This window comes from Malaclemys terrapin, chromosome 1, assembly GCF_027887155.1.
Source record: "Malaclemys terrapin pileata isolate rMalTer1 chromosome 1, rMalTer1.hap1, whole genome shotgun sequence".
Classification (NCBI taxonomy): domain Eukaryota; kingdom Metazoa; phylum Chordata; order Testudines; family Emydidae; genus Malaclemys; species Malaclemys terrapin.
In genome coordinates, this window is record NC_071505.1 from 217,092,108 (window position 1) to 217,105,672 (window position 13,565).

At 43.1% G+C, this 13,565-nt stretch overlaps 1 protein-coding gene across 5 annotated transcripts in view; it reads left to right on the plus strand.

The window, feature by feature from the left end:
- The first annotated feature begins 3,927 nt into the window (after nt 1-3,927).
- The window catches only part of AP1S2 (adaptor related protein complex 1 subunit sigma 2), a 62,806-nt gene continuing 53,168 nt past the window's right edge, over nt 3,928-13,565 (plus strand). For 2 of the 5 annotated variants that reach the window (XM_054007124.1, XM_054007130.1), the window contains exons 1-4: nt 3,930-4,115; nt 5,486-5,664; nt 10,729-10,837; nt 11,652-11,789. In XM_054007124.1, coding sequence (XP_053863099.1) covers nt 5,486-5,664; nt 10,729-10,837; nt 11,652-11,789 — 426 coding nt within the window. In that variant the 5' untranslated portion in view covers nt 3,930-4,115. Of the gene's footprint in view, nt 4,116-5,485; nt 5,665-10,728; nt 10,838-11,651; nt 11,790-13,565 lie in introns of all 5 variants that reach the window. The other 3 variants (XM_054007111.1, XM_054007140.1, XM_054007117.1) reach the window with 3 other exon arrangements.

Sequence of the window (13,565 nt, forward strand, 5' to 3'; positions counted from 1 at the left end):
GAGAATGACTCTATAGCTGGTGGTTAGAGCACCCACTCAGGAGGTGGGTGACATAGAGTTCAGTCCCCCTGCTCCAATGACCCCTTCATTATTTATAAAAGGTGACTGTGAAACAGCTTCAGCAGGTAAGATTCAGTAAATCCCACATCAGCACAGCCCATAACTTAATGGTTTGAGCACATGCCTCCATCAAGCAGAAGGGAGAACTGAACCTGGGTCTCCCACCTCTCAAGTAAGTGCTTTAATCAATAGGCTAAAAGTTATAAGGTCACCACTTTCTCTTTTGACCATTTTGTGTGGAATGACCAGGTGTCTCACTCATTCTCACTAGAAACAATTTAGGTACCTAAACTGCCTGACTCCAGGAGAGGGGTTCCTAGCTCCGGATTGCAAACAGAAATAGGGACACTTCCTGCAGCCTGGATTTAGGCACCAAACTCCTTAGAAGGCTTAGGACACACTGCTCTCTTTAGTATCTCCCACTGGTAAGTGTAGACAGCTTCCTGTCTAGCATGCTCGTGTAACCCACACACCTTCTGTCCCATCCAGTGGCACCGAGACCACTTAGAGAGAGAGAGAGGAAATGAGTCTGCTCTACAGCCTTAGCTAACAGTCAGTTGGCTTTTAGCTCATGCAGTAAAGGCTCATGCACTAAACTCCAGAGATCCCGAGTTTGGTCCCACCCATCGATGACTGGGGTCTGTTGGCGTTACAAGTGAGGGCTGGTCCGGGATTTCAACTGGGAAGTCTCTGAAGCTCGGGATGGGCTTCCTCAGCTAGGGGAAGAATGTAACCCACACACCTTCTGAGTATGGTGTTCTGTCCCATCTAGTGGCACCGAGACCACTTAGAGAGAGATAAAATGAGTCTACTCTACAGCCTTAGCTAACGGTCAGTTGGCTTTTAGCTCATGTAGTAGAGCAGGGGTGGCCAACCTGTGGCTGCAGAGCCGCATGCGGCTCTTCAGAAGTTAATATGCGGGTATTATGTATAGGCACCAACTCCAGGGCTGGAGCTACAGGCACCAACTTTCCCATGTGCTGGGGGGTGCTCACTGCTCAACCCCTGGCTCTGCCGCAGGCCCTGACCCCACTCCACCCCTTCCTGCCCCCTCCCCTGAGTCTGCCGTGCCCTCGCTCCTCCCCCTAGAGCCTCTTGCACGCCACGAAACAGCTGACCGGGAGGTGGAGGGAGGGGGAGGCGCTGATTGGCAGGGGTTCCGGTGGGCGGGAGGCACTGGGAGCGGGGGGAAAGGGGGAGCTGATGTGGGGGCTGCTGATGTATTACTGTGGCTCTTTGGTAATGTACATTGGTAAATTCTGGCTCCTTCTCCAGCTCAGGTTGGCCATCCTGCAGTAGAGGCTCATGCACTAAGCTCCAGAAGTCCCTGGTTTGATCCCACCCACCAACAACTGGGGTCTGTCAGCGTTACACTTGCTTTTGTGGATTGCATTTTTGGGTGCCTATTTCTCCCCATTCATTGTATAGGGAGTCTAGGTGCCTAACTCAGGCTTTATGGATCCCAGTGTTGCTCCAATGATTTTCTAGGCACCTAAAAATTAGACATTGTGATGCTGGGCATTGCAATGCCTAGGTCCCTTTGTGGATATTGACCTCTCTCTTCTTTGGTTTAATCTTCAAGCTTGTAATCAACTTTTCCATTCAGTTTAGTTCCACACATTCTTCCCTCTCCCTATGTTAGTTCTAGTCTTACAATTGCCACCTGGGCTATAAAAAGAAAACGTATATTTGCAATTTTCCTCAAGTACTTTTGATTAAAACATCTTTTAAAATGGCAGGAAACATTTCCAAATACTGTTTTCAGTAACAGTTCTGCTGCTACAAATGTTTTCTCTCCAAAAGCATGTAATTTATTAAAATAAAGTATGTTAATAGTAAAAAGCTATACAAAAACTGACACTTTCCAAAGTGATTGAAGCTACTGGTAAGGGAGTGAGCGATGTGTACTGGTTAGAGCATAAAATTGGATTCTAATCCCTAGTTCTGCTAATAATTTACTGTTGGCCAAATTATTCACACCTTTGTGTGGCTTTCTCCATTTAATATTGGGGGGGAAATAATTATTAACGCCATTGGAGTGTTGAAATTTAAGTTGTTTCTTAAAGCACTTTGAGTTGCTTGGATAGAAGTTGCTTTAGAAGGGCAGTAGGTACATGTAACATTGACTATAGACTATAGTTTAAGACTAATTCCATCCTCTATTCTATCATCCCCATTTTTGCTTCCTCACATTCCTTCTATACTGAAATTTTCCATGCAGGCTCTCAGCCCAAAGATGCATAAAAGGGGTGAGAAAAATAATTTGAGCTGTTTGAGCTATGTGAGTGTGGAAAAAACACTTCCTCCATATACTGTAATCAAAAATTTTGCACTCTGACATAATTCAAACCTCTGACCAGAGGACCTTGGGATTACTTTGTGAAGCTCATTGACACTCAAAAAAAAGGTGACTTTTAAGAAAATCTGTTGAGTAAGTTTAAAATTATGCATGTCTAAATTCAGCAGTTTTGCACATGGACACAATGTATTTCCAGTTTTGTAGACTCACTGTAGCTATTTATTAAAAAACAAAGCAAACAAACAAACAGTACCCCATTGATTTCAGTGGAATATATGATCTCCAAGAAAATTCATTTCAAGGAATTTAGTTAATATTTCTGGAGGAAAAAAAACTAGGGATAAAAGATACGGGGACAGTGCATTTTAGGGAGGGACACAAAGGAGAATGGCGTGTTGTGCCTCAGGAAGAAGACTGAAATGGAGGCACTTGCACTATAAAATATACAAGATGCATAGCGTGGATGGTATAGAGTTGTAGGGACAACTGTAAGTCTTAGAGAAAGTTCTGACTTTATGAGTAGATGCTCTCGCAAACTTTAATGTGGCATTAACACTAGTGTGTGCATTTTAATTAAAAGTTTCAGAGTAACAGCCGTGTTAGTCTGTATCCGCAAAAAGAAGAACAGGAGTACTTGTGGCACCTTAGAGACTAACAAATTTATTAGAGCATAAGCTTTCGTGGACTACAGCCCACTTCTGTATGTTAATAGAAGAAGTGGGCTGTAGTCCACGAAAGCTTATGCTCTAATAAATTTGTTAGTCTCTAAGGTGCCACAAGTACTCCTGTTCTTCTTTTTAATTAAAAGTGCAAGGCATTAGACTCAGCTGGTCACCAAGGAAGTCTTTGTTCTCTATAACTAAACCTTGTACCACGAGCGGGGTAATAACTATATCCCCTCTTCAGTGACTGTGACTGTGCCCGCCCCCAGGGGAACAACTGGAAACCACCGACTGCCCTTCGCCACCCTGATACAGCCGCTGAAATACCCTGGCCTGGGGGCAGAGGAAGCACGTGTCTCACACGCTGCCCCCACGGCCATTAACACTGGTCTCCCTCGGGGCCGGGCCTGCCCGACCCTCCCCATCCGAGCGTGACGTGCTTTAGGGAACACCCCTGGGATTCAAATGTGTTTAGATTACACTAGGGAACGCTACCAGGTGCGCATGCGCAGTGAGCAATTCTAGCACTCAATCACTTCCGGCTTTGTGGGCGGGTTAGAGGGGTTTATCGTCAAGCTGCTGATTTACTGAGGCCATTTTCCGATCTGTGTCTCCCTCGGTGATTGGCTACTGCAAAAAAACGCTATGTGTGTTTGATTTTCTGGTTGGCTGCCGTAATCCCTACTTCACCCCTATTGTGGATCTGTCATGCTGATTGGCTCCTTTCATTTGCCAGTGTGCCTGGCCCGCTGATTGGCTGCTGCACGTCTACCACACGAGCTGCTTATATGTCCCGCTCGTTGATTGACTGGTCCAACCGTTTGGCCCCTCCCCCCAAGCCGGGTGCGCGCAGCCCCTGCGCCGCCTGTGTTCGCCGAGCTAATAAAGTTTTGTTGGAAGAAAAGCGGCGCCTCCTCTCGCTCCTGCCCCGCCCTCTCGGAGCCGCTCGCCGCGCCCGGCCCCTCCCTCCCGGCTCGGGCCCTGGGGCGGTTGTTTCTCGCCCAGCTGCGCGCGCGCCAAGAGCTCGAGCCGGAGCCTCCCGGCGGCTCCTCCGCCCGCCCCGCTCGCCGCTGCTGCCTCCTCCTGCGGGCACGGTAAGCGTCTCCGAGTCCGGCCGGGGCGGGGGGCTGCTCGGGGAGAGTCCCCGGGGTATAGACCCTCCCTTCCCGGCCGAGACCGGGCTCCGCGCCGCTCCCTCCGCTGCGCAAACGCGTGTGGCCGCCGTGATTTAACGGGACTCCGGGAGGGTGGCACCCGGGACTGCGCTGTGCGCTTTCCCCCCCGCGCCGTGCGCGCGACGGTTAAACTGCTGCTCTGCCCCCGGGGAACGGACTCTAAACACCGGGGGGGGGGGGTGATGTCGCCTGCCTGCCTGCCGCGGGCTCCCCGGTCCGGCCGGGCGAGGCTGTGGCGGAGGCAGCGCTCTGCCCCCGGGCGGCTCCGTGGCTGGCGCTGCCCGGCCTCGGGTTGTTCCCTGCCGCCGCCCGTGAGGAGCCGGTGCATCCCGAGGATGCCGCCTGCTCTCCCGCCCCGCCGTGCTGTCGAGCCGGCCAAGTGCCGGAGCCCTTGGGAGGGAGGGGGGGGGGGCAGATCCGGGTCAGGGCTGAGGACCCTTAGCGAAGCAGACCCGCCTGAAAGGCTAATTGGGCTTCGCCGGAGCTCCCGCTTGCTCTTCAAGCTCAATGGACATTTGAGCCCAAAAAATGCAGGAAAAGGTGCTTAACAGAAGTGCTTTCTCAAACTCAATAGTAATATCTCTGTGGGGGAGGGACAGCAGCGCTTGGCCAATCTCTTCATCTTTATTCCCGTTTCCCCATCTGTAAAATGGGGGAAAGACTTGCCACCTCCCTGGGAGTTAGGAAACTTAATCTGTGTCTTTAAAGTGCTTTGACATACTCTGGAATAAATTAATATAAGTACAAAAAGTATTCTTAATGCAATACCTATAATCCAGTTGGCAGTGAATTTGGTATCAGAAATCATGGGTTTTGACATTAAGGGGCTGAGGGTGCAGTTTCTTAATTTGACTACAGTAGACCAGCTATGTTGGTGACAATAAGTATCAGCAAAAGGTGCCAGTGTACTAGTGCTGAGCACAGTTTAGCTGAAAACATAGACTAATGCGTTCAGCATCTGGTGGTGTTAACCTCTGTTTCTGAAATTCCTGAACACTGTTTCTCTGTCTACACGTTAATCTTCTGTAGCCCACTGTTTCACTCATTGTGGACATCTGTTATCAGCAGTGCTTCATTTTTCTAGTGTAGAACGTGCCTTAGTTAAGACAGTGATTACACCTTTAAAAGTATTTTGTAGATATACTAGCTTTTGGATGGCTGTCATTGACACTTCTCATTTCTTTTCCTACTTTAAAACATTTTTCAACTAATAAAACTAATTTTAAAATGTTTGCATTTGATACAGCTGAAGGACAAATTCATTACAGTTTTATTTGTTAATTCAACAGATGCAGTTTATGTTGCTTTTTAGTCGTCAAGGGAAGCTCAGACTTCAGAAGTGGTATGTCCCGTTGTCTGACAAAGAGAAGAAGAAAATCACAAGGGAACTTGTTCAGACAGTGCTGGCCCGTAAACCGAAAATGTGCAGCTTCCTGGAGTGGAGAGACCTGAAGATTGTCTACAAAAGGTGGTTCTGTCTCACTAAGCTTGTAATTACTAGACATCAAAAAAGATGTAATGAATAGCAAAGAAAATAATGAAAGTGAAATGTTTTCTCCCTTATGATGATGAAAACAGGCTGGTTTTGGGCTTTTTTTCCTTAAATCTTATTTAATAACTTAGTAGGAAGCATCCATGTGTAAAGAGCCACTCATGCATTTAGAAATGTGCTGAAGAACAAAGGATAGATTTTCCTAAACTTAAGAAAGAATGATTCTTTCCGGTTCTGTGTTCAGCTGTCTAAGTAAAAGGATGAATACAAATATGAAAAATAATGTATGATCTAATGGCTATTTAGTATGACTAAATTCTATAAACATGTTTACCTCAAGCAGTGGGTAACTATAAATTGGTTACAAATATAATTTGGGCTCAAAGGCACCAGATATATGAATAAGAAAAGAATTTTGCTGGCCATACAAAAAAGTATTTTTTCACTTTGAGAAATCAAGATCAGTTTTCTGTGGGTGAAAGTACTGTTTATTTTCTTAGTCAGAAATCTCTTTGTACCTGTTTACTTGCAAAATGCTAAGGTTGTGCAGCTGAAATGTTTTGATTCTGCTGACCTTTTAAATGTAATACAAAACAGCTGTGAAATTGCTTTTCTCCTACTAAAAGCTAATTTTATAAAAGGAGTTTAAAAAAATTGCAAGTTAATTGATGTCCGGGAAAGTAATTTAATTTTTCCTTTGTTTTATTTCCTTGTTTTTCTTCAAGTTTGGGTAGTCATGGTCATCACACAGCTGAGGGAACACCACTAAGAGGACTGGATTTAAGTAGTGATAAAAAAACACTTAGTGTGATAGTGCCTTTGGGCTTGGAGAAAGTGCATTCTTCCAAAGATAACGATGAAACCCATAAGGAATAGGAGCAAGCTCTGGTGGCCCAAGAGTCCAAGAGCAGCCTTGGAAACAATCCTTCATATTCAGGGAGTTCTTGTAGTCTTTGTCCTGGGCAGGCAGCCAAAAGAGAACCAGACAATCTACAGAAACTGACAAACCTTGGCAGGGGTCACAATCCTTCTTAGCAAGAGGTGCTTCATTTTGGTTGCAAGTTTGAGGATGCTACAGAGAATCCTGAGCCAATCCTCTACCAAGGTCTGCCTAATCTATCCCATAGTTTGGGGACAGTTTGATTCACATTGGGTGAAAATCATGACTTGTTAAAAAACATAAAACGTTTAACATTTTTTAGTTTCGTGTTGCTGGTTCTTCGTTTTTCTTATTTCATAATCTAAATTGCTGAAATGCATGCTTTATACTTATTTATTCTAGAACTACCTAATTGTGAGAATTTCAGATATTAGAGCAAGGTAGTAGGTTCACTTAAATCAAAGCGAATTTTAAGCAATCAATTTTAATGTTTTTGCCTTTGTACTCCTAAAGAGAGGTTGTTTAACTGATTGACAATACTTAAAACATGTTAATTTGCAACTAAATACAGTCTTTACACCAGGGATCTCAAATTCAAATGACCGCAAGGGTCACATGAGAACTAGTACATTGGCCCAAGGGCTGCATTACTGACACCTCCCCTCCCCCGCCCTGGGCCCTGCCCCCACTCCACCCCTTCCATGAGGCCCCTTCCTTGCCCTCATTCCAGTTCCTTCCCCAAAATCCCCACCCCAACTCTGCCCCCTCCCTGCCCCCAGGGGGTGCAGGTGGGGTGTGGCGGGGGCTCAGGGCAGGAAGTTGGAGTGTGGGGTGCAGGAGGAGTGAGGGGTACAGCAGGGGGCTCTGTGCAGGAGGGGTGCAGAGTACAGCAGGGGGTCGGGGTGCAGGAGGGGTGCGGCATGGGGCTCAGGGCAGTGGGTTGGGGTGCAGGAAGGGTGCGGGGTGCGGCAGGGGGTTTAGGGCACGAGGTCGGGGCTCGGTGCGGGAGGGGACTCAGGGTGCAGGAGGGGTGCAGCATCTGGCTCAGGGCAGGGGGTTGGGGTGCAGGAGGGGTGCAGGGTGAGGCAGGGGGTTCAGGGCAGGGGGTCGGAGTGTAGGGTGCAGGAGGGCTGCAGGATACGGCAGGGGGTTGGGGTGCAGGAGGTGTGGGGGTCGGGGTGCAAGAGGGGTGCGGCATGGGGCTCAGGGCAGGGGGTTCGGCTGCAGGAGGGGTTTTGGGGGGCAGGATCTGGCCTGGCGCGTACTGGGGGCAGGGCAGGCTCCCTGCCTGCCTGTCTGCCCCCACGCTGCTCCGGGAAGAGTCTGGAATGTGGGGAAGGGGGGCAGAGGGTTCCCTGTTCCCGGCCAATGGGAGCTGCTGGGGGCGGTGCCTGAAGCAATTCACAGCCCCTCTGCCCCCCCTTCCCCAAGTTCCAGCCTCTTCCTGGAGTGTTGTGGGGGCAAGGCAGGCAGGCAGGGAGCCTGCCCTGCCCCCGGTGCATGTCCAGCCGGAGCCGCTCTAGGTAAACACTGGGGGAGGGTGGGGGGCTGCCAGGGGCTCGCGGCCCGCAGAAAAATGTTTGAGACCCCTGTTTTACACTAAATTTGGTGCTGCTCTTTGCAAACTTAGGAGGAAACGTTATTTCTATACACATTTATTTAAGCAGTTATATAGCTTGCTTTACATTTATTCAGATGCTTAATTTTTTATTTTGTATTATGTTAGTAAACAATGAATAATGCGTTTCTTATTTGCAAGATTAATTTTTTTTACTTGTTCGTTTTGAGCTCTTTGGATAGGAACTCAAATGCAATTAAAATGCAATTAAAATTTTAAAGATTTTAATTAGTAAACTAAAGCTACCTTAAATATGCTGGATACATTAAAAAAAAATTAATCAAAACCTGCTTAAAACTAATTGATTTATTAAACAAAGTGTTACCTGCAGTTAGTGAATTGAACTAGTTGTTTCTGGTCACCGTGTCCTTCAGGATTTTAGAAATAGCAGATCTCAGCCTCTCACATTTAGTTTTTATTCATAGTTTGGAAGAGAAAACAAGCTTTACTGCTTTTCAACGTTCGAATGCTTTTTAACTTTGAATTAACTAATCATTGAACTTAAAATAGTTAAATAACCTGAAATGAAGAAATTATTTTCTCTGCATCTGCAAAAGAGGCTACTGCTGTCAAAGCTGAATTAGTTTTTCAACAGACTCTGGTTCCAGGTGTGTAGCCAACGATGTCTACCAGTTCAGTGGTTTGACTTTCTTTAAAACTTTGGCAGTAAACATATACTGCTTAAGCCCCAGGGCCTCATTAACATCGTTTTGTTATGAGAGCAGTACAAACTCAAATACAAATTTGGTAAGCTTATAGCTTGTGCCATATATACATTGAAATACTCAATGTTCACAAATCAAGAAAGCTGAAATGCTTTGATCAAGGCTGTACCCTTCATCATGGTTTGTAGTGGCAAGACATCCTCTGAATGAAGTGTTTTAAGAGGAAAATCTGAAAATATATTTTCACATATGTCAGTGAGAAAAAACACAGAAATAAACTCTTGCACATTCTCATCTCCAGAGGACCCACTCTAGACTTGACAAGAGATTTAGCTTGCCCGTCTCAGGGCTTGTTTTGGATATTTTGAGGTCCAAGATAGGAGAACCAATATGACTGCCTTCAAGCATTGGGGCCTGATGAGGGCATGTGCCTTTGTTTATTCCTTCAAAAGATTACAGATGTGGCCCTTACAACTGTGGTTGAATCTGGTGTAGGTGCTTGCTGTTCATTGCTTGGATATGGAAGTGTGTTTCTTCAAGAGGTCAGGCTTGCTCCTGTTTTGATTTGATTATTGCTGAATGTTTTGAAGGACAATGCTCTTTTCCCAGCCAGCATATCATTATAGGTACCTTTGCCTTCAGTTTGTGTTAGGGAGTTGCAACTTAGAAGCTTTTGTACTTAAATATATTTAAATTTTCCCCTCCAAACTGCATGTTGTAGAACTTGAACATGCATTCTAGTTAACGCTTGCTTTAACCTAGTTGAAAATACTAGACCAGCAGGGTTTCTAACCTTAAATTTGCCTTTAAATGTGGTTATGAAGGACAAACAGTCTTCTAAGAAGAAAGGTCCAGGTGATATAATCTTTTGCATTGTTGAAAAGTAATTTGATGTATTAAAACGGAATCTCAAAGGGTTGCGTGTAGTTTTAAAATCTGTATTTAGTTGTGGACACTGTATTGTGACCAAGTGTTATGGAGTGGAAGTTCATTTGTTGTTGTTTTTTTGTTTAGTGACACAAAAGCTGTTTTGTCTGAAACAGGTCAAATTGTTTGTTTAATTATATTTAAGGCCTGTCCTTTTAAGAGCTTATTACTCATTTAACTTGAAATGAAGGTCTGCTATTGTCATGAGATTCAAATTATCCTTCAGCATTGGAAGGGAAACAATTTAGCTGAACATAGCAATAATCAGCTGACATTAAAATGAATGTGGAGAAAGTCATGTGCCTTGAGTAACAGAATAGAAGTATTCAGACAGATTTGCTTTGAGTGCTAGTAATTAGAGTAAGCTTCAAATGGTTGTCCTAGAAAAACACAGATATTTTTCTCTTTCCAGACTGATGTTTTAATGTTAATGTTTTATTTATAATTTAGATTTTCAAATCTTATCTATTGGATGCTTTCTGTACTCTTTTAAAAACCAAGCCAGTAGAAAGTGATTTACCCAACAACTGTGTATAAAAGACATAATTTGTTTTGTAATGCATTAAAAAAATCCTCTGAGTTACTGTTTTTCTTTCTGTTGAATCAGGTTTGACAAAACAAGCTTAAAAAAAAAGAAAAAATTGAAAAGGCCATTTCAATTTTCTAACAAGCTCAGTTTGACGTGAGAGAAGCCAATGGTTAAAAAGGCCATAGAAATTGAAATATTATTTGATCCATGGAGGTGATTGCTCTTAGTTCTTTTTAAGGAACAGCAGTCATACTATGTGGGCAAGCTTGCAGTGCTGCTGCCTCTAATCTGTTACTTCTGAGGATACACAGATCTTAGTTTCCAGGACTGAGAACAATCTGTCACCTTTCAGGAGCACTAATTTAACTGACATGGGGGCTGGTGTTTTTATAATAACATAAAGATAATTTTGTTGTTGCAGATATGCAAGCCTTTATTTCTGCTGTGCTATTGAAGATCAGGACAATGAACTGATAACTCTGGAAATAATTCATCGTTATGTGGAACTACTTGACAAGTATTTTGGCAGTGTAAGTTAGTGACTCTGATTTTGGTTTCAGTTTTTTACAGAATTCCATTATGTATTTTTGTTAATATAGTAAGTGCATCATCTTCTTGCTTAGTGTACAAGATATTTTAAAAGTGATATGTTTTCTGCTGGACATGGATATCTGATATATCTATATCTATATCTGGCAAATCTTACATCACTTGTTCTTCCAAACCAACCTGGTAACTAACCTATCTTCACAAGACCTTTGTCAGGGGAGGAGGTGGTTGTATGTCCTGTTCCTCTCTCCCCCCAGGCTCCTTCCCAATCTACTTTCCTTCAGCTGCAATTTCAGGAAAAGTTCTGTGCAGCCCCAGTCTAGAGCATACTCAGTGCAGATAGAATTATAGTTAGCTATGTTGAAATTCAAGCAAATCTCTACTAGCAGATGCGAACTGTGGTTTTTCAGATGCATGTGATTTGGCCCAGTTTGGGTGGATTCTCATGGGGACAGTGAAAGGCGCATCCCTGACACAAAGGCCTCCCTCCTGCCAAATTTCAAGTCCCTGCTCCAAAGCATGGGGGTACCAGAGCTTGTCAGAGAAACAGTCTCCAGAATTTTTTAACGTGGGCAAGATGCATTTCTCATTAGCCTCATTCTCAGAAGTGATGGAACCACTTTGGCTGAAATTCACCACAAAAAATTCAGCCTTAAGAAAATGCCTGAAATGGAAATTTTCAGTTAGTTTGGCAAAGTTATGAGTAAGTGAAAGAAGAATCTAATAATAGGAAGTGTTGGGCAACCTTAATAAGGCATGCTACCCCCCCATCACAACATTTACTGTGCTTTTCAGGTGTGTGAACTTGATATCATCTTCAATTTTGAAAAGGCTTATTTTATTCTGGATGAGTTCCTGTTGGGAGGGGAAGTTCAGGAGACCTCCAAGAAAAACGTTCTCAAAGCCATTGAGCAGGCAGATCTGTTACAGGAGGTAAGCAAATGGTACTTCTCCTGCCTAAGCGCCAGCATGCTGTACTCTGGCTAATGAAGGCTCTCACTTTTCTAATATGGTAGAAAGCGCTTTTTAGCATGCTTAGCATGTAATCTCCTGTTAGTTTTTCTGTTTGTGTAGTATATGTACTACCACAGTATTATCTTTCAGCTTTTTTATTCTTTTCACCTTGTATTTAGTACACACATATGTAAAGCTTCTTTTTAAAGCTTTAGATTTATTTAGAGATTGTCCCTATGTTGTATGTGTTTTGCTAGAATTGCAAGCTACCTAATATTTATAGATGTTGCTCTTTTTAATTTATCCATATCTCTTCCTTAGATTTCTTTGTTGCACTTTAATAATCTTGATAATTATCACTATTTTTTTGTCATACCTGATGCATGTGTGCTTCTTTACTGTTTCACTGCTCAAATCCAGAAGCTAGACTCTCTTCTTTGAGCCTCTTTCAGGTATAGTTAATATTAACTATTCTAAAGGCATTATGTCTTAATGTTGTAGTTTAATTTATTTTAAAATATAAATGTTAGAATAATAGTCAGTAGTCATAGAAATATATAGAATGAAGTAGAAAAGACATTCAAAACTTCACCATTATTCAGTTATTGAAATAAAAATATTTCCACTGTTCATTTCTGACTTTGGAGAGCCGTTAAAGTATGAACTCAGATCTTAAACCCAGAGTTTAGAAAGCAATTTTTTTTAATTGTACCGCAAAATCCCTAGTAATAAAGTAAATTTAAAAAAGCCCTCTTGTCTCTACCAGCCCCTGTGTATTTTATTATTTACTAATGATGTTCTCAAGGTTATAACATTGAACTAGCAGTTCAAACCCTGCCAATGACACCTAGTAAGATCGTGGGAAAGTCACTTAACTTCTCTGTGCACCAATTTGTGACAGGAATGTACAATTTGCCCATCTCATGTGCATGTTAAAGTTTAAGGCTTGTAAAATGTTTAGAGGTCACTGGTAAAATATGCTATATAAATGCAAAATAGTATTTGAGCTTTGTCCTATGAACATTTTAATGGGTTATTATTTTGTCTTGTGAGAGATCTGTTTCTGTTGATCTATCATGTGAGCACTCCATATTTCTGAGGTTCTCCTTCTGCCATCCTTGCTATTGACCTAGGAACATCTTATTGCTAAATTATAGGATTGAAAAATCATCCCATTCTTTATTCTCTCCTCTCATAGTTTAGTTGCATTTTGTAATCCTATTACTTGAGGTGAAAGTAAGAGGATGACATACCAGCTAAGACTCATTTATAGATAGAGGTGCTAATAAACTGTGATGTATCCTTTTTTGGTTTGGGAAGCTTAATTATTCCTATTTTCAAAGGATGCTCTGAAACCTTCCTCTCGTCACTCCTTTATTGTGGTAAGAGGGGAATTTCCTAATGAGGTGGATATTACAGGCCTACTGACATTTTAGCTGTTTGGTACTCTACTAATGCTATATATTGTTATGGCATACAGAAAATGTTCCATGGGTTTTTTCATCTAAAGCTTTTGCTTTCCTAGAATCAAAGAATTGCAGAAGTTACAAATGGGAAGTGACCTAGTAAATAATCGGTCTCCCTGCAAATGCATGATTGTTCCCTACAATGTCAGCATTTTGCAGCATTTTGTCCAGTCTAGTTTTAAAAATTACAAGCAATGAGACTTCCTTTGGGAGGCTGTTTTATTGTATCCTACAGTCAGAAATAATTCCTAATATTCTGCCTAAGATTTACCTTTAATTTCATTCTACT